This window comes from Aotus nancymaae, unplaced genomic scaffold (assembly GCF_030222135.1).
Source record: "Aotus nancymaae isolate 86718 unplaced genomic scaffold, 86718_ANA_hifiasm-v0.15.2.pri h1tg000106l, whole genome shotgun sequence".
Lineage (NCBI taxonomy): Eukaryota > Metazoa > Chordata > Mammalia > Primates > Aotidae > Aotus > Aotus nancymaae.
This window is the reverse complement of record NW_026988521.1, coordinates 1,538,341-1,559,358: the sequence shown is the minus strand read 5'-3', so window position 1 is coordinate 1,559,358 and position 21,018 is coordinate 1,538,341. Positions and strand designations below refer to the sequence as shown.

At 62.1% G+C, this 21,018-nt stretch overlaps 1 protein-coding gene across 1 annotated transcript in view; it reads right to left on the bottom strand.

The window, feature by feature from the left end:
- The window catches only part of MUC2 (mucin 2, oligomeric mucus/gel-forming), a 40,551-nt gene extending 28,298 nt beyond the window's left edge, over positions 1-12,253 (bottom strand). Inside the window, exons 1-20 of the mRNA XM_064370287.1 lie at positions 12,171-12,253; positions 11,268-11,538; positions 7,057-7,171; positions 6,626-6,716; positions 6,438-6,547; positions 6,149-6,359; positions 5,814-5,939; positions 5,233-5,350; positions 5,022-5,160; positions 4,656-4,763; positions 4,502-4,571; positions 4,016-4,153; positions 3,757-3,921; positions 3,241-3,335; positions 2,738-2,864; positions 2,165-2,420; positions 1,934-1,986; positions 1,117-1,217; positions 565-716; positions 82-220 (exon numbers count right to left, since the gene is read on the bottom strand). Coding sequence (XP_064226357.1) covers positions 82-220; positions 565-716; positions 1,117-1,217; positions 1,934-1,986; positions 2,165-2,420; positions 2,738-2,864; positions 3,241-3,335; positions 3,757-3,921; positions 4,016-4,153; positions 4,502-4,571; positions 4,656-4,763; positions 5,022-5,160; positions 5,233-5,350; positions 5,814-5,939; positions 6,149-6,359; positions 6,438-6,547; positions 6,626-6,716; positions 7,057-7,171; positions 11,268-11,538; positions 12,171-12,246 — 2,661 coding nt within the window. The 5' untranslated portion in view covers positions 12,247-12,253. The remainder of the gene's footprint in view (positions 1-81; positions 221-564; positions 717-1,116; positions 1,218-1,933; positions 1,987-2,164; positions 2,421-2,737; positions 2,865-3,240; positions 3,336-3,756; positions 3,922-4,015; positions 4,154-4,501; positions 4,572-4,655; positions 4,764-5,021; positions 5,161-5,232; positions 5,351-5,813; positions 5,940-6,148; positions 6,360-6,437; positions 6,548-6,625; positions 6,717-7,056; positions 7,172-11,267; positions 11,539-12,170) is intronic.
- Between the last annotated feature and the right edge of the window lie 8,765 nt (positions 12,254-21,018).

Genomic DNA, 21,018 nt, shown 5'->3' with positions numbered 1-21,018 from the left:
CAGGGAGCTGAGAGCCTCACTCGAGGCAGGCAGAGGGTCCCTGACCACAAGCAGCTGGCTAGGCCGTGGCCATGACCGCACCTGAACAGCCACGTAGGAGCAGTGTCCGTCAAAGTCATAGTACTTCCCATCAAAGGTGATGTAGTGGCCGCTCCCATAAATGGAACAGGTGCCGTGGCACACAGCCTGGGAGCACGCCCAGCGTCCTTTCTGGCAGGTGCTGAGGACAGGAGAGGAGCCTGAAGGACCCAGGGGCCGAGGTCCCCCCCACCCGCTCATGGGTGCCTGGAGGAGACCCTGGGCACCGGGCAGACAGCTCCCTGTGCTGCCCACGCAGGACACCTGCAGGCCCACGCTGGCCCCAAAAGTGGCTCCAAATGCCCCTCCCGCCATGGCTTCAAGACCAGCGGCTGACATAGACTCCCCCTGGCCGTGGGACCAGGGCCACCATAGGGTCTCGCCAGACCCAGGCAGACCCCCCAGGAGAGGCACCTGCCCCTCTGCCCGTTCTCCAGTGGACACCCTTGTGGAGCACGTGGGGCATGAGAGGCCAGGCCAGCTTACCAGGTGTTACAGTCCACCTTGATCTTGTCCCCGGGGGAGTACAGCTCCTTGTTGTGGACACAGGGGCACTCCTCCTCCACCACGCAGCCGCCCCGGCCATCGTCCATCAGCCCATCAGGGCACACGCAGCCACTGACACACTCTGTGTGGTACTGGAGACAGCCAGAGGGTGGGGGTTGGGGGTGGACAGGTGAGGCTGCAGCCCTCCCTGGGGTCAGGATTAGATGCCCGGCCAGGATTGACGATGCAGTCTCCATCATGTCCTGGACCTCCCACCTCTCTCCCTGGCCCGGGCTCAGGCCTCTCGCTCTCAGGCCCGCCAATGGGCAGGGAGACTGGTGAGGGCTGCCTGCCGAGGGCCCTACACTGACCCCTGTGCCCCAGTGGCCCACAGGCTGCTGCTTCCCTCCCAGGGACAGGGACAGCATCTGCAGGGCCCGCATCCTCAAGACTCAGCACCCAGACCCTGGCTGGGGGCACAATTCAGGAGCCCAGCTCAGCCAGCCAGCCAGCCAGGGACCCCCGACCCACAGCAGCACCCCCAGCACGCACATAGCCGGCGGCCAGCGTCTGACAGCTGAGAGCTCGGGGCTTCAAGGTGGCCAGTGCGGTCAGGTTGTTGCAGTCCACGTGGATCTTCGGGGCCACGCAGCCTGTGGGACGGAGGGGCCACCTCAGCTCCAGCTAAAGCTGGGGGTCTCAGGCAGGCTGGGGAGGTGTGGCCGGGGAGGATGACTGGGGCAGATAGCCGGGGTGGGCAGGCAGGTGGGCGGAGAGAGGAGGCCAGGCTGGGGAGGGGTGGCCGGGGAGGGGTGGCCAGACTGGGGAGGGGTGGCCGGGGAGGGGTGGCAGGTGAGGGGTGGCCGGGGAGGGGTGGCCAGGCAGGGGAGGGGTGGCTGGGGAGGGGTGACAGGGGAGGGGTGGCTGGGGAGGGGTGTCAGGGGAGGGGTGACTGGGGAGGGGTGGCCAGGCTTGGGAGGGGTGGCCGGGGAGGGGTGGCTGGGGAGGGGTGGCCGGGAAGGGGTGGCTGGGGAGGGGTGACTGGGGAGGGGTGTCAGGGGAGGGGTGGCTAGGGAGGGGTGGCCAGGCTGGGGAGGGGTGGCCGGGGTGGGGTGGCTGGGGAGGGGTGACAGGGGAGGGGTGGCTGGGGAGGGGTGGCAGGGGAGAGGTGGCCAGGCTGGGGAGGGGTGGCAGGGGAGGGGCAGCTGGGGAGGGGTGGCCAGGCTGGGGAGGGGTGGCCGGGGAGGGGTGACAGGGGAGGGGTAGCTGGGGAGGCGTGGCAGGGGAGGGGTGGCAGGGGAGAGGTGGCCGGGGAGGGGTGGCAGGGGAGGGGTGGCCAGGGAGGGGTGGCAGGGGCAGTGCCACTTACTCTGGCCAAGCAGCCGGATCTGCATGCAGTGCAGCTTCCCGTTCTGGCAGATGCTGTGGGAGAGGCCAGAGATGAGCAGGGCCCACGCGGGACGGCCACAGACAGCAGCAGCTTCCCCAGGACATAGGTGAGACTGGCAACTCTCAGAGTCCCCACCCAGGGCCCCCTCAGCCTCGGGCGTCTCAGCTTCCCCAGGTAGAGCCTCCCAGGTCTCCGGGGCCCAGCACCCACCATCGTTCCTCCTGCCTGACGACCACGTCCCCCGCCTCCAGGTACAGGCCATGGTGGTAGCAGGAGCACTTGGCCAGGGGCACGCAGTGGCCCTTCTCATCCAGGAAGGTGTGATCAGGGCAGCCACAGCCGTCCACAGGCGCGAAGCCCTCGAGACAGTGGCTGTCGGCCTCCGAGAGGGAGCGGCAGGTCTGCTGGCAGGTGGTCAAGTTGTACAGGAAGACCTGCGAGTTGGGGCAGGAGCCCACGTCCTTGTCTGCAGAGGACCACGGGTGACGTGAGGGGCGTGAGGAGCCAGACGTGGCTGCCATCCCCAGGGCGGCCCGGGGGCCAGGGAGTGCACGCTCTGGAACCCACTCCCACACTCGGCCACCACAGTGCCAGGCCCGTCCCCGGTTCCGTCCCTGCTGTGTGGCCACCCCTTGCTGTGGGAGGGGCTGGTTTCCCACTACCGCCGGCCTATGAAGCTGGAGCCTGGTCCGCAGCTGCCAGGGAGCCGACCCCTCTCCCCAGACCACCCGTGCTCAGGGCCCAGCCCCGTCCCCAGGACGCAGCGCGCAGGGGCAGACTCACTGCAGACGCTCTCCCGCCAGCCCCACAGCAGGACGCCCTTGGCGGTGCAGGCACGGGCGTAGGAGGACAGGGCTGCGCACAGGCAGTCCTCATTGTTCTGACAGTTACACGTGTCGTATTTGCACCTCTGGGTGACAGAGCAAGGCGGGCGGGCAGTGAGGCCGGGAGGCAGAGTGGCTGGCACTCACACATACAAGCTCGCATACCTCACACACACAACCGGCGGGCCGGGCCGGGTGCACCGAATCCACCACGATGGTGTAGGGGGCTGGAATGCCAAGTCCACCTCGATGGTGTAGGGGGCTGGGGTGCCAAGTCCACCTCAGGTGTGGGGGGCTGGGGGTGCACCGAATCCACCACGATGGTGTAGGGGGCTGGGGTGCCAAGTCCACCTCAGGTGTGGGGGGCTGGGGGTGCACCGAATCCACCACGATGGTGTGGGGGGCCGGGGTGCCAAGTCCACCTCGATGGTGTGGGGGGCTGGGGGTGCGGGTCCCACCCACCTTGTAATACTCAGCGGGGTCCACAGCCGAGTGGCACCTGCCGAAGGGAGTCTCTGTCTTCTTGAGGAGGGAGCACCAGTGCTCAGCGTAGTTGGCTGGGGAGTGGGTATCAGAACCTCAGTGGGACCTGGGACCCCCATGAGATCCCCTGGACCCCAGACATGGTTCCCCCTGTGTACCCACGCCCAGTCCCCTTCCTCCCCCGGAATCAGATTTCCAGGCAGCTCCAGGCTGGGCAGAGCCCCCTGCAGGTCACCCACCACCTCCCATCTCTCACCCACAGCCCAGCATCCCAGTAGGATCCAGCCCAGGCTCTTCCAGGTCACCCGGCGGGCTGCCGCCATGGCCACCATAAACCAGCCCCAGCAGGAAGTCGAAGGTGCCGTGCTGCCCCGTGGGAGAGCCGCCTAACTGCCCTCCCCACACACGCATCCGGCTGGAGCCCCGTCTACCCTTGGAGGCCATGGGCGGGTCGCCAGGTGGGCTGGGTGGGGTGCCCGCGTGGCCGAGCCTCACCACTCTCGATGTTCAGGGAGCAGGGGTCGTCCAGCCAGTCCGCCTTGTCATGGCAGCTGGACTGTGCCTTCCAGGTGTTGGCAAAGCCGGCTGCCGTGGCCTCCACCAGCCCGCTGGCCGTCTTGAAATCGTCGCCTTCCAGGCCGTTGAAGTTTCCACAGAGCCCTGAGGGGCCAGGGAAGGTTGGGAAGGGTCTGGGGCTGGCAGGGCAGGGCCCCCTATGGGCCTTTGTGGGGGCGAGCTCGGTGGGGTCACTCACCCTGCACCTGCCCCTGGGCAGCCTGGTCCAGCGTCACAAAGAGTTGCATGACCGGGGCCAGCTGTACCTGCAGCCGGAGGCCAACAGCCACGCTCACGACGATGTGGTAGGAAGATGGGCGGAAGATGGAGAAGCTCGCTGCGGGCAGGAGCACGGTGAGGGGCATGGTGAGGGGCAGGGTGAGGGGCAGGGTGAGGGGCAGGGAGATAGGTGGGGTGAGGGGCGAGGTGAGGGGCAGGGAGATGGGCGGGGTGAGGGGTGAGGTCCCGGGACCTGCAGGGCCCAGGTGAGCAGCCGGAAGGTGCCACCCTCCCACCGCCCCCTCCAGCAGAGGACCCAGGACAGAGCCTTCAGGGCACCACAGGGACCCTCCCAGTGTGGGATCTTCCCACCCAGCCTCCTGGGTCGGATGCGGCTGGACTGTCCGAATCACTGCAGGCCCCATGGAGCTCGAAGGGCCCGGGCTCCTCCCTGGACACTACTCACCAGTCACGTGGGGCAGGTTCACCTGCAGCTCGTCGAGCAGCACGCTGCCGTCAGACTTGAAGACCACCACCTGGGGAAGGGCCGAGGGTGCTCAGGGCAGAGAAGGGCCCCCGGGGGACTCGGGGCTCCAGAAGGAGAGGGCGGGGCCACTCACATTCTTCTTCCTGTCGGCCAGCAGCACCACCGTCTTCAGGCAGGTCTGCTTGTCCGTGGAGCCGCAGGGGGCCAGCTCGCCCAGGAGGGCATAGGAATCATTGTCACCCTGTGACAGGGCAGGAGGCAGAGTAGCCGCTGAGGGCCGCAGCGGGCAGCACCCTGCACCCTAGGACCCGGCGGTGGCTTACAAGGGAAGGCCCGCTTCTCATCCTCCAGCCAGAGAGCAGAAGCCCTGTCACCTGCCCCGGGACAGCCCACGGGCACCCTGCGCTTCAGGGACAGCCGGCCCGCCACCCCTGGACAGCTGAGGGCCCGGATGCCAGCCCAGCTCTGCCCCGCGCCCCAGCCCCCGGGCAGCCTCTACCTTGGCCAGGACGTAGTAACAGTCCCCGTGGAAGGTGAACTTCTTCCCGTCGAAGGTGGTGATGTGGGACCCGCCTTCCAGGGCACAGGTGCCGGGGCAGGGCAGGTCTTTGCACACCCAGCGGCCGGCGTCGCAGACGCTGTTGAGCGGGGCACAGGGTCAGGGCTCCGCCGCCCCGCCTCTGCCGCGCCAGCCCTGGCCCGGGACTCACCACTGCTCGCAGTCATCGGTGACCTCCTGGCCCGGCGCGTACAGGTGTCCATGCAGCCTGCAGTGGCACTGGCTCACGGGAACGCAGCCGCCACCCGCGATGTCATCATACACGGTGCCTGGGACGGCCAGGGAGGCAGCGTCACCCTGGCTAGCTCAGAAAGAGCCAGAATCCCCACTGGGGGGCTGCCGGCCGGGCCTCCCACCCGCAGGCACCGCTGTTCCTCTGGGCTGACGCCTGCGGTCCCCACCGGGTCCCTGGGTTGGGGTCTGGCCATGGGGCCCCAGCCTCCAGGCTCCAGGACAGGGGCTGGGCAGGAGGAGGTCTGTCCCCAGGTTGATGACCAGAAGGCCGCCCCCTTCCCGGCCTCCCCGAAGCCATCCTTGGGGAAGAGCCTCACACCGAGGCCCCTTCTCCCTGGACCCGCCCAGGTATTGGGTGGAGGGAGAGGCACTTCTGTACCGCCGCTGCCCCCGCCACCCAGCAGAGCCGTCCCCTCAGCACAGGCGAGAACGCGAGGCCAGGGCTGCAGGAGTCTCGCCCGGTGGGCAGTGCCGGGGCAGGGCCTCCTCCACACGCACCTTCCGGGCAGAAACAGCCATCCATGCGGTGCTCCTCGCACAGGCTGCTCACTTGCAGGTGCGAGCAGGTGTCCATGCAGGGCGAGCCGCTCTCCAGGTACACCATGTTCTCGGGGCAGGTCTTGGCTGCAACCGCAGAGGCCCGAGGTGAGGGTGAGGCTGGGGCACAGCAGCCGCTCCACCCCGAGGTGCGTCGAGAAGGGCTCCCAGCCCACGGTGAGTGTCCCCCGACTCCCGGTCCCCTGCGCAGACACGGCTCCCACCCCCACCCTCAGGCTTGGGGAGACAGCGCGGGGTCCCCCGGAGTCCCCTGCCCGCAGGGCACCAGCGCTTACGGCACAGCGAGGCAGTCCTCCAGTTCCCGGGCCGGCCGCCGGCGTGGGAGCACTGGCGGGAGAACTCGGCCACCGTGCTGCAGACATAGGCATCCCCGTCGGAGCTGCGGCAGCGGTCCTGCTGGCAGGCTTGCAGGTAGGGCTCCAGCGGCACCCGGTCCTGGCAGTCGACGAAGGCCTCGGCGGTCAGCAGCCGCTCACACTCGGCGCGCTGGGAATGGGCATGGGTGAGCACGCTGCTCAGAGGCCAGCTCCGCAGGGACCCCCCACCCAGGACGAGGGGACTCACGTGCTCGGTGCAGGACGCTGGGGCCGGCTCCTCCTCGGGGTCCTCACACTCCACGTCAGGCTGGTTGACCTTCTGCATGTTGCCGAACTCCAGGGCACTGAAGAGCACGCCTGGGGATGCACGGCCTTCAGCGGGGCTCCCGGGAGCCCCCAGCCCACCCCGCCCCTGCCAAGTCCTCTGGGCCTCACCGTCAGAGAGGAATTCCGAATAGCTCTGCAGGCCGTTGTAGTCCCCGCAGAGGCCACAGGTGTGGTTCCGGAATTTACTGTCCAGCTCCAGCTGTTGGGGAGGGAGCGGGTGAGCTGGCCTCCCAACCGGCCCACGGCCTCCAGGACAGCGGCCAGGAACCCACTCGCTGCTCATTTGAGCCAGAGGAAGGTGGGACAGGAGGGAGGGCAGGTGCCCGAGAAGCCGAGTGTGTTTGGGGGAAGGGTGAGGCCCAGGGGTCAGGGCCAGGCCAGCTTCTGCTGCTGCCCCCACAGGTCCAGCGCCAACACCCTGCCCACACCTGCCCTCTCAGTGAGGGGTCAGAGCCCTGCCCGCCCTGCCCTCCCTTGGGGTCCACCCAGAGGCCTGACGGAGCCCCCACCGGCCCCACGAGCCCGGGGCCCCCGAGCACCATGATCGCATCCTCGCGGTTCCACATGAGGCTGAGGCCGGCGTGGGAGTACACCTTGGTGTAGGTGTCGCTCTTCTCGATGAGCAGCCCGGGGCTGTAGTGCGGGGTGCCGACCCTGGCCGGAGCACGTCGGGGTCATTCTTGGGTCCACCGCCCGGACCCCCCGACCCCGGCTTGTCCTCCCGGGACCCTGCCGCCCAGAGGGGACTGAAGCCGTGCGCGAGTGGTGGGGGCGGCTCTGCCCGGGTCAGCGGACTTGGCCGGCCTCTGGCGTGGGAGGATATGGCCAAAGACCCCTGTCTGTCTCTTCTGGCCGGGCTTCCCAGCAGAGCCACCTCCGGCCTGTACTGCGCTCTCCACTCCCTCCTCCTGGCACAGTCCCAGGCAGGGTCCCCTCTCAGGGCCCTGAGGACACAGGGTTGGAAGAGTAGGGAGGGCCAGGCTGCCCAGCCCCCTTCCAGGCCCCCTGCTCAGTGGAACAACCGCCCATGGGGCTCCCTAGGCTGCCCCCGAGGCTGTCAGGGCCCTAACCCAACTTCTGCTGCTACTTGTGCTGGCCCAGGTAGAGGCATTCACCCCAGCCTCTGCGCCTCGGTGCCCAAGGACCTCTACCTGTCCCACCTACCATGCCCACACCTGAGGGTCTCTACCCTCCACCCCCGCCCACAACCGAGGGTCTCTCCCACCCGTGCCCAAACCTGAGTGTCTCTACCCTCCACCCGCGCCCACACCTGAGGGTCTCTCCCACCCGTGCCCACACCCGAGGGTCTCTCGCAACTGTGCCCACACCCGAGGGTCTCTACCCTCCACCCGTGCCCATACCCGAGGGTCTCTACCCTCCACACATGCCCACACCTGAGGGTCTCTCCCACCCGTGCCCACACCTGAGGGTCTCTACCCTCCACCCGTGCCCACACCTGAGGGTCTCTCCCACCCGTGCCCACACCCGAGGGTCTCTCCCACCCGTGCCCACACCCGAGGGTCTCTACCCTCCACCCGTCCCCACACCTGAGGATCTTTCCCACCCGTGCCCACACCTGAGGGTCTCTACCCTCCACCCGTGCCCACACCTGAGGGTCTCTCCCACCCGTGCCCACACCTGAGGGTCTCTACCCTCCAACCGTGCCCACACCTGAGGGTCTCTCCCACCCGTGCCCACACCCGAGGGTCCTTCCCACCCACGCCCACACCTGAGGGTCTCTACCCTCCACCCACGCCCACACCTGAGGGTCTCTCGCACCCGTGCCCACACCCGAGGGTCTCTCCCACCCGTGCCCACACCCGAGGGTCTCTACCCTCCACCCGTGCCCACACCTGAGGGTCTCTACCCTCCACCCGTGCCCACACCTGAGGGTCTCTCCCACCCGCGCCCACACCTGACGGTCTCTACCCTCCACCCACGCCCACACCCGAGGGTCTCTCCCACCCGTGCCCACACCCGAAGGTCTCTACCCTCCACCCGTGCCCACACCTGAGAGTCTCTCCCACGCGTTCCCACACCCGAGGGTCTCTCCCACCCGTGCCCACACCCGAGGGTCTCTACTCTACACCCGCGCCCACATCTGAGGGTCTCACCCACCCGTGCCCACACCCGAGGGTCTCTACCCTCCACCTGTGCCCATACCCGAGGGTCTCTACCCTCCACCCATGCCCACACCTGAGGGTCTCTCCCACCCGTGCCCACACCCGAGGGTCTCTACCCTCCACCTGTGCCCACACCTGAGAGTCTCTCCCACGCGTTCCCACACCCGAGGGTCTCTGCCACCCGTGCCCACACCCGAGGGTCTCTACTCTACACCCGCGCCCACACCTGAGGGTCTCACCCACCCGTGCCCACACCCGAGGGTCTCTCCCACCTGTGCCCATACCCGAGGGTCTCTACCCTCCACCCGTGCCCATATCCGAGGGTCTCTACCCTCCACCCATGCCCACACCTGAGGGTCTCTCCCACCCATGCCCACACCCGAGGGTCTCTACCCTCCACCCGTGCCCACACCTGAGGGTCTCTCCCACCCATGCCCACACCTGAATGTCTCTACCCTCCACCCATGCCCACACCTGAGGGTCTCTCCCACCCGTGCCCACACCCGAGGGTCTCTCCCACCTGCGCCCACACCCGAGGGTCTCTACCCTCCACCCACGCCCACACCTGAGCGTCTCTCCCACCCGTGCCCACACCTGAGGGTCTCTACCCTCCACCCATGCCCACACCTGAGGGTCTCTGCCACCCGTGCCCACACCTGAGGGTCTCTACCCTCCACCCGTGCCCACACCCGAGGGTCTCTCCCACCCGTGCCCACACCCGAGGGTCTCTACCCTCCACCCGTGCCCACACCCGAGGGTCTCTCCCACCCGTGCCCACACCCAAGGGTCTCTACCCTCCACCCGTGCCCACACCTGAGGGTCTCTCCCACCCATGCCCACACCTGAGGGTCTCTACCCTCCACCCATGCCCACACCTGAGGGTCTCTCCCACCCATGCCCACACCCGAGGGTCTCTACCCTCCGCCCGCGCCCACACCCGAGGGTCTCTACCCTCCACCCCCGCCCACACCCGAGGGTCTCTACCCTCCACCCGTGCCCACACCTGAGGGTCTCTCCCACCCATGCCCATACCTGAGGGTCTCTACCTTCCCACCCGCGGCCACACCTGAGGGTCTCTACCCTCCACCCGTGCCCATGCCTGAGGGTCTCTCCCACCTGTGCCCACACCTGAGGGTCTCTACCTTCCCACCCGCGCCCACACCTGAGGGTCTCTACCCTCCACCCGCACCCACACCTGAGGGTCTCTACCTTCCCACCCACCCGTGCCCACACCTGAGGGTCTCTACCCTCCACCCTCACCCACACCTGAGGGTCTCTACTTTCCCACCCACGCCCACACCTGAGGGTCTCTACCTTCCCACCCACGCCCACACCTGAGGGTCTCTACCCTCCACCCGCGCCCACACCTGAGGGTCTCTCCCACCCGTGCCCACACCTGAGGGTCTCTACCCTCCACCCGTGCCCACACCCGAGGGTCTCTACCCTCCACCCGTGCCCACACCTGAGGGTCTCTACCTTCCCACCCGTGCCCACACCTGATGGTCTCTACCTTCCCGCGCCCATGCCTGATGGTCTCTACCCTCCACCCATGGCCACACCTGACGGTCTCTACCTTCCCACCCACGGCCACACCTGAGGGTCTCTACCCTCCACCCGGGGCCCACACCTGAGGGTCTCTACCTTCCCACCCGCACCCACACCTGAGGGTCTCTACCTTCCCACCCACGCCCACACCTGAGGGTCTCTACCTTCCCACCCACGCCCACATCTGAGGGTCTCTACCTTCCCACCTGCGCCCACACCTGAGGGTCTCTACCCTCCACCCGCGCCCACGCCTGTGGGTCTCTCCCACCCGCGCCCACACCTGAGGGTCTCTACCTTCCCACCCGCGCCCACACCTGAGGGTCTCTACCTTCCCACCCGCGCCCACACCTGAGGGTCTCTACCTTCCCGTGCCCACGCCTGACGGTCTCTACCCTCCACCCGCGCCCACACCTGACGGTCTCTACCCTCCACCCACGCCCACACCTGAGGGTCTCTACCCTCCACCCGCGCCCACACCTGAGGGTCTCTACCTTCCCACCCACCCGTGCCCACACCTGAGGGTCTCTACCTTCCCACCCACCCGTGCCCACACCTGAGGGTCTCTACCTTCCCACCTGCGCCCACACTGGAGCCCCTTGCAGAGAACTGAATCCCCGGGGCTGAAGAAGGGCAAGTCCTGCAGGTAGGGACCCCGCTGGACAGGAACACACCCACAGGGCCTCATTGTTCGGGAGACAACAGCGCTCCCACAGCCCCCCACAGCCCCCCTGCACCCGCTTCTGTAACTCTAGCCTGGGGACAGGGCACACGGCCACTCCTTGCCCAGGACCAGAGACGGGAGCCTCCAGGGGTGCCAAGGCCGCCCTGAGCCTGGTGGGCTCCTCCGAGGGCAGGAGCTGTCCAGGACACACAGGAAAGGGATAACTAAAACCCTTTGCTTGTGAGGGGAATGATGGGGGCTCATCAGTGTTTGTTGAATGAATTAGTGACCTGAACCCGAACTGCAAGGCTGTTCTCCTAAGCCGCGTGCTGGGGCAGGAAGGCGCTACGAGGGAGACCCCTACGGGAGCCGTCCACCCCCCTTTGCTGGACGTGGGAGAGGCGCCGCCCGCCACACTCACACGGCCCCATTCAGCACAGCAAGGTGGCGGGTGAGGTAGATGGTGTCGTCCTTGACGGTCAGCAGGATGGACTCCACCGGCGGGGGCGCCCTGGCCTGGCCCGGGCCCCGCTTCAGGTGCACGGCGAATTCCTTGTAGGAGCCTCTGCAGTCCGAGGCAAAGTTGTAGTCGCAGAGGCCAGGGAAGCGGAAGACGTCGCCGTCGAAGGTCTTGTAGTGGAAGTCACCCCAAGCGCTGCAGACGCTGTGGCCGTGGTCTTGGGCTCTGCCCTCTGAGGGAGCAGCGGGGGACGAGGGGTGAGTGGCGCCAGCCGGGAAAGGCTGCCCACACTGCCCTCAGGAGGAGGGCCCCACGGAAGACCTGGAAGCAGCTTCGTGCCCAGCACGGGCCCCGGCCGGGAAAGATTCCCTCTGCTGGGCCTTGGTCACTCCACCCCAGGGGTCTCAGGCCTTCTACCCCCGCCTCACCCAGTGAGGAGTGAGGCCGGGTGCCGAGCAGGGTGTAGGGGAGGGGGTCTGGGCACCCCAGCAAGGGCTATGCAGCCTCCACCCTTCCGGGGTCTCTGCCACCTGAGAAGGGGGCCTCCTGGTGGGGTCCTGGCCACTCTTCCCTCCCCGACAGACAATGACCCAGCTCACTGGGGCCTGGGCTGCTGTTTCCACCTGGTGCTGGCCCGGGAACCCACAGTGTTGTCGGGCAGTCAACCCCAAAGGATTGGCAGGGGAACCCCATCCTTCCAGCCCCTTGAAAGTCAGCAGAGCTGGGGGGCTGCAGGGGGCCAACCCAGGCCCGGAGCCTCAGCTGAGTCGCCCAGACTGCTAGGAGGGACTCGGACCACCTCTGCCTCCCAGGTGCGACTGGCCTGCCCCCCGGCCCCGGCCCCAGGACACTCTGCCCTCTCACCTGTCTGAAGCTCCGAGCCCCTGGCCAAAGACAGGGCCAGGCAGACGGCTGCCAGGAGGGCTAGTGGCAGCCCCATGGTGGCTGGGAGGGGTGGTGCAGGTTGCGCCCGGGCACAGGGGTCCAGGCCTTATATGCCCCAGCAGGAGTGGGAGGGCGGGAAGGTAGAGGAGGGCCAAGGGGTGGGTGTGGCATTTGCCAGATGATCAAGAAGACAGCTGTGGGGGCCCAAGCCGTGGGGAAATATTGGTTCAGGTTATCGGAGGTCATCTCTTTATGGCTTCCTGGGTAAACACAGCCTTCTTCAGGATGCGGCAGCCCTGCAGCCCGAATGCCAACACACGCCCAGGGACCATGTCCAGCTGCTAGCGGGATGAACCCAGGTGGCTGGGGGAGGAGTGTCCTGCCAGAAGAATGTCTGGTCAGGCTCCGTGCCCCCCACGGGCCCCCAGACCCCCGCTGAGCCGGTCCCAGGTCTGATCAGGCTCACATTACCCTGGGAAGACCAAGCCCTTTCTGGGGCCCAAGCCCTGGGGCAGCTTCCAGGCCTGACCCAGGAAGGGGCCTCCCCGAGGGCAGGGAGGATATGGGATCCTTCGGGGTCCGAGGGGAGCCACCGACTTGCGTGGGACGCTTGGCCGGGCTCACAGAGCTGTGTCAGAGGCCCCAGCCCCCCACCACCCTCTAAGCCCATCCTTTTCCCAGGCTGAGCCAGTCTCTGGTATTACACGTAATTGGAACTTGAGGGGTACCCGCCCAGCCAGGGGAAAGGTTACGGAATCCCGCACGTGGGGAGCCAGCTGGTGGCCGGAAGTGGCCATCTGTCTCTTCTCCTGGGGACCTCGGGGCTGAGGGCTGAGAAAGGAGCAGCCTGCCCATGCTCCCCAGAGCCACCTCTCACTCGGGTCGGGGGTCAGGCCCCTGAGGCTTGGGCCTCTGATGAGTCTCAGTCTCACCCGCCGAGCCCAGCAGGTGTGTGGAAAAGCCCGGAGAACCGGAGCTCACAGGGACACAAACCGTGAGACCACTGGGCACACCAGTGCTCGCCCCGGCCCGGGAGGACACAGGCAGGTGTAGCCAGTGGGTAAACTGAGGTCTGGGGACCCTCCCCCTCTACATTTTTCTCCTGAAAACAGAGCCCGGCCCCGTGTTGAGTTTGTGGCTTTGGCCAAAGGGTCGGGGGACGGGCTGGCAGCATGATGGCCACGGGAAGGGATCATCCCAACAGTTATGGAGACTTGGGGCCCGAGGCGCCAAGTCTCTTTCCCTGGCTGACCTGCTTCTCCGACAAGGCTCCCCCAAAGAGGCAGTGACCCCCTGGAGCTGGAGCCCTCACCTGGACTGAGCCGGGTCGGGGAGCCCTGCCAGACTTCCCCAGCCCTGCCCTCCAGCTGCATCTCCTACTCAGGACCCACAGGGGTCCCCGCCCTGCAGAGACGTCAGGGACTAGGGTGGCCAGGAGCCGGTGCCTGGAATGAAGCCCCTCCTGGCCTCCTGCGCTGCCCATCAGCACCAGGCCCAGAGTCTGTGCCCCCTGCCAGGGCCTGAGCACGTGGCGGAAGCTGAGTGTGTGGCCCCGGCCAGCAGGACCAGGGATTAGGAAACAAGCCAGTGGGTCCAGGCCAGAGGGGACCATTGTCCACCTCCCTGTGTGGCCTCCGCACACTGGCACTGAGCCCTGGGAAAACCCAAGGACGGCCCCAACTTCGGCCCTCACCCCCCAAGGGGCCTCGGGGCAGATTTTCCAGGCCAGGCTCCCTGCCCTGGGGGGACTGGAGGGACCCTGGCCAAGCACAGGCTGCCCAGCACAGCCCCTCCTGCACCCTGACCCTGTGTCCCTTCTGGGCGGGCAGTGGTGGTGCCCAGACTCAGGGCTCTGACCCTAACACCCCTCTTGGCCCGTGGCCAGGTCCCAGGTGAGAGCCCTGTCTGAGCTCACGGGCAGCCCTGCGTGGGGCGAGGTGTGAAGAGCTGAGGCCCACTCCTAATGGGGAAAGGGAGCTGGGGAAGACAGCGGTGAGGGGTGCATCAGGCCAGGGTGACTGGAGTCACCGGCACCCCCACAGCGAGAGTGTCCCCGACCTCTTCGCCTCCCAGCCTCGGCCGGTCCCCACCGCCAGATTCATAGCATCTACTGGGGTCGTGGAGGCAATGGGGGCTGGGCAGGTCGGCAGGGTGGGAGAGTGGACCCGCACACAGACAGCATCCTGGCCTCCTGACCTCTCCCCACCCCACCCACACCTGGCATGTTTACCCTGATGAGACGCTGTCGCCAAGGCCAGCACGGAATTCAGTCGTGACTGCAGGGAGGAGGCAGCACGGACGTCACACGGTGCCTGAAGTGACACCCCCTCCCCACTGTGTATCCACAAACCTGACTCACCAGGAAGGCCGGGTGAAGGGTAGCCATTCAGAAGTCAGAGCCAGCGAAGGAGGAGGGAGAAGGGAAAGGAGAGGGAGGAGGAGGAGGAGGAGGAGGAGGCTGGGGAGGGAGGGGAGCAGAGGGAACCCCTGCGCTGCTGGGGCAGCCGAAGACAGCAGGCGCGTCCCCCGCCCCATCCAGTGGCTCACCTGTGGCTCGGGCAGTGGCTGCGGGTCTGCCTGGCGGGCCATGGCTCCAGTCTCTGGCTGGGCGCTGGGCTGGATGCTGCTGTGAAGGGATTTCTCAAATGTGACCCTGGCGAGGCGGGCGGTCCTCACACAATCCGCAGAGGGCCTTGAGGAAGAGACGTATGTCCTCCACAGAACGCGGCGAGCTGCCTCCTGCTGGCCTCCGGGGTCTCCAGCTGGAGGCCCCCACCCTTGCATGAGCCAGCTCCCTAGAGTAAGCCCACGGCCCACTGGCTATTTCCCTGCAGAACACCAGTGCTCCCTGTGTGGTCAAACCCTCCCACGGGTGTGGGAGACCGGCATGGAGCCTGGTTTCCCGGAGAGCACCCCACCCACCCACAGCGCAGCTCCCTGCAGCCCCTCCCCCCACGGCCTGTGTTGGTCCAAAGGTGGCCCCCATCGCTGGACACTGAAATGTCGGCCTTCGGCAAATGCAGGCCACCCACTCCTCAGCCACGTGTCATCTGGGGCCATTTTTTGATGATCCCCCCCACGTGGAAGGTCTGATTATCAGCCCACATTACAGAAGGGGAAACTGAGTCACTGGACATCTTGTGCCTCCATCATAAGACCAGTGACTCAGGGCACAGGAGGCCAGGCTGGCCCACACCCATTCTTCAGACCTGAGCCACCCTGTCGCTGCCCACCCTGCCAGCACCAGGCTACCCAGGCCCAGCCAACTGGGCTTAACCAGGGTTGTAGGGGCTGGCACCCACCCCCAGTGCCATGGCTCTGGCCTGCCTTGGTGGGCAGATGGAGAGCACACCCAGAGAAGCCACGGTTCTCAGCCCTCTGGACACCAAGGAGGACCCGGCCCCAGCCGCAGCCCCGTACAGAGACAGAGTGGAGAGGCCCAGGCCTGCACCCTGGCAGGCAGCATCTGAGGATTCAAGGGAGGGCAAATAAAACACCAGCCATGCCCACCTCCCAGGGCAGGCGCAGACCCCCAAGCATGCCCATGTTCTGGGCCTCCAAAGGTTCTGAGAGGCCTGGAGGGAGGTGTGCGCATCACAGCCCAAGGCTACAGGGGTGAAAGGCCGGATGTTGGGGCCACACTGCGTGAGGGGTGAGCAGGTGAGCACACAGAGTGTTTGTTCTCAGGTGAGGAGTTGAGAGAGGCCGAAACCAGGCCAGGCCTCCGCTGGGCAGGCAGGCACTGGAGGCTCCACTGGGAAAGGGCAGCCCAGGGCCAGGGCCGACATGGGGAGAGCTGTGCTTCAGGAGTCCAGACACCTTGGGGTACTTGCTCCTCAAGACTTGGTCCAGGTGCCACATCCCTTCACTGAACACTGTCCTCACCACCTTGGCCACACTGTGTGACCCTCGCTGGCCTTCCTGCTCTGAATGCTTCAAAGGCAGCGGCCTGTGTGGGTCCCCCATGGCCACCCTCACAGCAGATGCACTCAATAACTTTGCTTTCGGTGGGTGAGTGGATGAATGGTTGGGATGAATGGATGGATGGGTGGGTGGATGGATGGAGGGAGGGAAGGATGGATGAATGGGTCAGTGGCTAAGTGGATGGATGGACAGATGGTTGGATGGATGAATGGATGAATGGGTGAATGGAGGGATGGAGGGATGGATGACTGGAGAGATGGATGGATGGATGGATGGATGGATGAATGGAGGGATGGATGGATGAATGGAGGAAAGAATGGATGGATGGATGGATGGAGGGATGGATGGATGGAGGGAGGGAGGGATGGATGGTTGGATGGATGGATGAATGGGTGAATGGAGGGAGGGAGGGAAGACTAGATGGGAGGGACGGAGAGAGGAGGGATGAATGGGTCAGTGAGTGGGTGGATGGATGAGATGGGTGGATGGATTAGTGAATGGACGGAGGCATGGATGAATGGAAGGATGGATGAGTGGATAGGTAGATGAGTGGATGGGTGGACTGATGGGTGGATGAAGGGATGGCTGGATGAATGGACGGGGGAGGGAGAAATGAGTGAGTGGATGGGTGAGTGGATGGGTCGGTGGATGGGTGGATGGATGGATGGATGGATGGATGGATGGATGGGTTAATGGGTGAGTGGGTGGGTGGATGGATGCAGAAATGAAATCTTCCTGGTACCAGAGCTCACCTTCCATGGCAGCTCCACATGGCTTCACCACGTGCAGGTTCAGCCCAAGTGCTCTATAGCCCCGCCTCACTGGAGCCCTCAAGCCGGGGAGGAAGGCATGCACCTCACTCCATCCTATAGACAAGGAAGCCGAGACTCAGAGAGGGTGAAAGCCCTCCCCAACCTCACCCAGCCCAAGAATGGCAGAGCTGCAATGTGGTCCGGAGAATCTCCACAGCCCCAAACTCACACTGTCCACCGCTTGATATGGCGTGGCCACTTTTTGCAAAGGAGACTGTTGCTTTTTGGAGAAACCACAATCACAAGTCACGGAAAAATCAGGATTCCTAGATGACGTCACGGCCCCAGGCAGGAACCTCAGTGCCCCTTGCTCCCTGCCGAGGTGCCCAAAGGGTGGGCCCTTCAACCTCCCCCACCCCGCCCCTTCAGTGAGTTTAGTTCATGCCACTGTAATACAGTTAGACTGTTTCACCACATTCTGCATTTCACCTGTGGCACCCCTCAACCTCCTGAATATGTTTACATTTGCATACGTTAAGGTTCACTTTTTGTGCCATTAAGTTTTCTGGGTTTTGCAGATGTAGAGTGTCGAATATCCACCAGGACGGCCGGCCAGTTGCGCCACCCTCACGCACGCCCTGTCTGAGCCCTGCCACCCTCCCCCAAACCCTGGCAACCACTGATCCTTTTGTTCTGTCACTATAGTTTGGGCTCTAATATATTTCTGTGACTATGTTTAAATCTCTAAGAGCCAAAAAGAATTCTGGAATAACATGCAGCCACTATAAATTATGACTAGGATTTTTTATTGTGACAGGAAGAGACTTAGGATTTACTGGCCGGGCAAGTGCATAGCAGCAGTCTAAAACAGCTCAACTGAGGTGTATTTGCATACAGCAAACTCCACGTGTACGTGTATGATTTGGTCAGTTTTGACATAAATAGGTTGAACCTGTGAAACCACCACGCCAGTCAGGATGGTGAATATGTCCACACCCGTCACCCACAAAGGGTTCCTCACACCGCCTAGGAATCTCTCCCTCCCACCCTTCCCCAGTCAGGAACTACCCTGGGTTTCTCTTCCGTGGCTGTAGACTGTTTGCATTGTCTAGGATTCTGTGTAAGTGGAACTATGTGGTGTGCACTCCTTGGCCCCTTCCCTAGCATCATTATGTGGAGACGCATCCGGCGTTGCTGTGGCAATAGCTCATTCCCTCCTGCATGCATTCACTCCTTGCTGAGGGACACTGGGCTCATTTTCCATTTGAGGCCACTACAAACCAAACTGCTTGGAACCTTCGTGCGCAGTCTTTGAACACACACTTTTTTTTCTGCCAGGTAAATACCTAGGAGCAGAATATCTAGATCAGGCAGGGAGGTCTATGTTCAACTTTTTGAGAAATCACTAAACTGCCTTCCAAAGTGGTTGTGCCATTCTACATTCCCACCGGCAGTGCACAAGACGTCCGTTACCCCACAGCCTTGTCAACACTTAGGATGGTCAGTCTTTTTAATTTTAGCCATTCTAAAAGAAAAAGAAAAAAAAAATTAGCCATTCTAGTAAGTGTGTGATGTTGTCTCATTATGACTTGAAATTGTATTTCCTTAATGACTAACGGTGTTAAGAATATTTTTATACACTTCTCTGCCATCCATATGTCTTTTTTTTTCCACTTTTTAAAACACTTTATTTTAGACCAGGCATGGTGGTTCATGCCTCTCACTTTGAGAGGCCAAGGCAGGCAGATCACCTGAGGTCAGGAGTTGGAGACCATCCTGGCCAACATGGTGAATCCCTGTCTCTACTAAAAATACAAAAATTAGCCAGACATGGTGGCATATGCCTGTAATCCCAGCTACTCTGGAGGCTGAGGCAGGAGGATCGGTGGAACCAGAGAGGCAGAGGCTGCAGAGAGCCAAGATCGTGCTACTGCACTCCAGCCTGGGTTACAGAGTGAGACTCTGTCTCAAAGAAAAAAAAGTTATTTCAAAAACCTCTATTATATAGTTTTGCTTTTTTTTTTTTTTTAGACCGAGTCTCACTGTGTCTCCCAGGCTGGAGTGCAGGGTGCGATCTCAGCTCACTGCAACCTCTGCCTCCCAGGTTCCACCGATCCTCCTGCCTCAGCCTCCTGAGTAGCTGGGACTACAGGTGCGCGCTACCACGCCTGGCTAATTTTTTTTTTTTTTTTTTTTTTTTAGTAGAGACAGGATTTCACCATGTTGGCCAGGATGGTCTTGATCTCCTGACTTCACGATCCACCCGCCTTGGCCTCTCAAAGTGCTGGGATTACAGGCGTGAGCCACCGCGCCTGGCTTCATTTTGCTCTTTCAACAAATACTGGGTGTTACTTTTAAATATTAAATTCATTATAGAGAAATCTTTGGTAATATACTCGTGACTAGTATAGCAATTTCTGTCAAAACACTTCCTCCTCATATCCTGGTGTGACTGTTTAACTTATGATATCTGATTTCTTTTTTAAAAACATCAGTTTACTCCTGGGCTTATAAGCCTCATACATCATTTTCTTTAGTGAAATACCTACTCGAATCTTTTGCCCATTATTTATTGGGTTATTGGGGTGGGTTTCTTTTTAAAGATCAAAACGTTATTTATTTAAGCTCCGAATGCTATTCTAGATGCCAGTCCTCATCAGAGGTATCCTCTGTAGATGGCTAGCCTGTGGCTTGTCCTCTCATTCTCTCAGCAGCATTTTTAAGAGTAGGAGTTTTTAAATTTTCATAACGTCCAATTGATCATGTACTTTCTTATAGATTTTGTCCTTGGTAGTAAATGTAGGAAATCCTTGCCTAACCCCAAAGTCGCACAAATATTTTCCTCTATGTTTTCTTCAAGAAATTTTATACTTTGGGGTTTTACATGACACTTTTTGAGTTAACTTTTCATATAGTGTGTGAGGTACGGCTCAAAGTTTATCTTATTATGTATGGATAGCCTATTGTTCTACCACCATTTGTGGACAAGTCTATTTTTTCTTCATTGAAATACTTCTACTCCTTTGTTGAAAATTCAATTAGCCACATGGGGTGGCATGTGCCTGTAGTCCCAGCTACTAGGGAGGCTGAGGTGAGAGGATCGCCTGAGCCCAGGATGTGGAGGTTGCAGTGAGCTGAGATTGTGCTGCTGCACTCCAGCCTGGGTGACAGAGGCAGACCCTATCTCAAAAAAACATTTTTTAAAGAAAAAATAGGGCTGGGCGAGGTGACTGACTCCTGTTAATCCCAGCACTTTGGGAGGCCAAGGCAGGCGGATCATGAGGTCAAGAGATCAAGACCGTCCTGGCCATGGTGAAACCCCGTCTCTACTAAAAATACAAAAATTAGCCAGGCGTGGTGACACGCGCCTGTGGTCCCAGCTACTCAGGAGGCTGAGGCGGAAGAATCGTTTGAACCCAGGAGGCGGAGGTTGCAGTGAGCCGAGATTGCACCACTGCACTCCAGCCTGGTGACAGAGCAAGACTCTATCTCAAAAAAAAAAAGAAAGAAAAAAGAATTATTGTTTATATAGACATAAATTTGTTTCTGGACTCTACTCTGTTCATTGATCTGTTTATCTGTCTTTATGCTAATGCCACACTGTTCTGATTATCATAGCTTTGTAACAGTTCTCGATCTCAACCAATGTTTCTGTTTCTTCCAACTTTGCCCCTTTTTTGGGACTGCTTTGGCTCTTCTGCATTTCCCTCTAAATTTAGTCTCAATTTGTCAATTTCTACCAAGAAAAAAAAAGCCTGCAGGGATTTTGACCTGGACTGCATTAAATATATTTATCAGTTTAGAAAGAACTTACATCCTAGCAATACGGGGTTTTCCAGCCATGAGCAAGGTGTACATCGCTGTTTCTGCAGGGCCCCCGCTTCCATCCCAGTGGTTCAGTTTTCAGTGTACTCATCTTTCACATCTTTTGTCAGGTTTTTCTCTAAGTATTTTATGTTTTTATGCTATTGTAAATGATATTTTTGTTCCCATTTCCAGTTATTTATTGCTAATATAGAGAGATGCCATTGATGTTCCTCAGGACTTTTTACTGAGGAAAGGTCCACAACAGAACTTGTCTTACCCGTGGCATCGTGCTGTGCAGCCATCACCAGCATTCATCTCCAGAACGTTTCCACGTTTTTAAAACT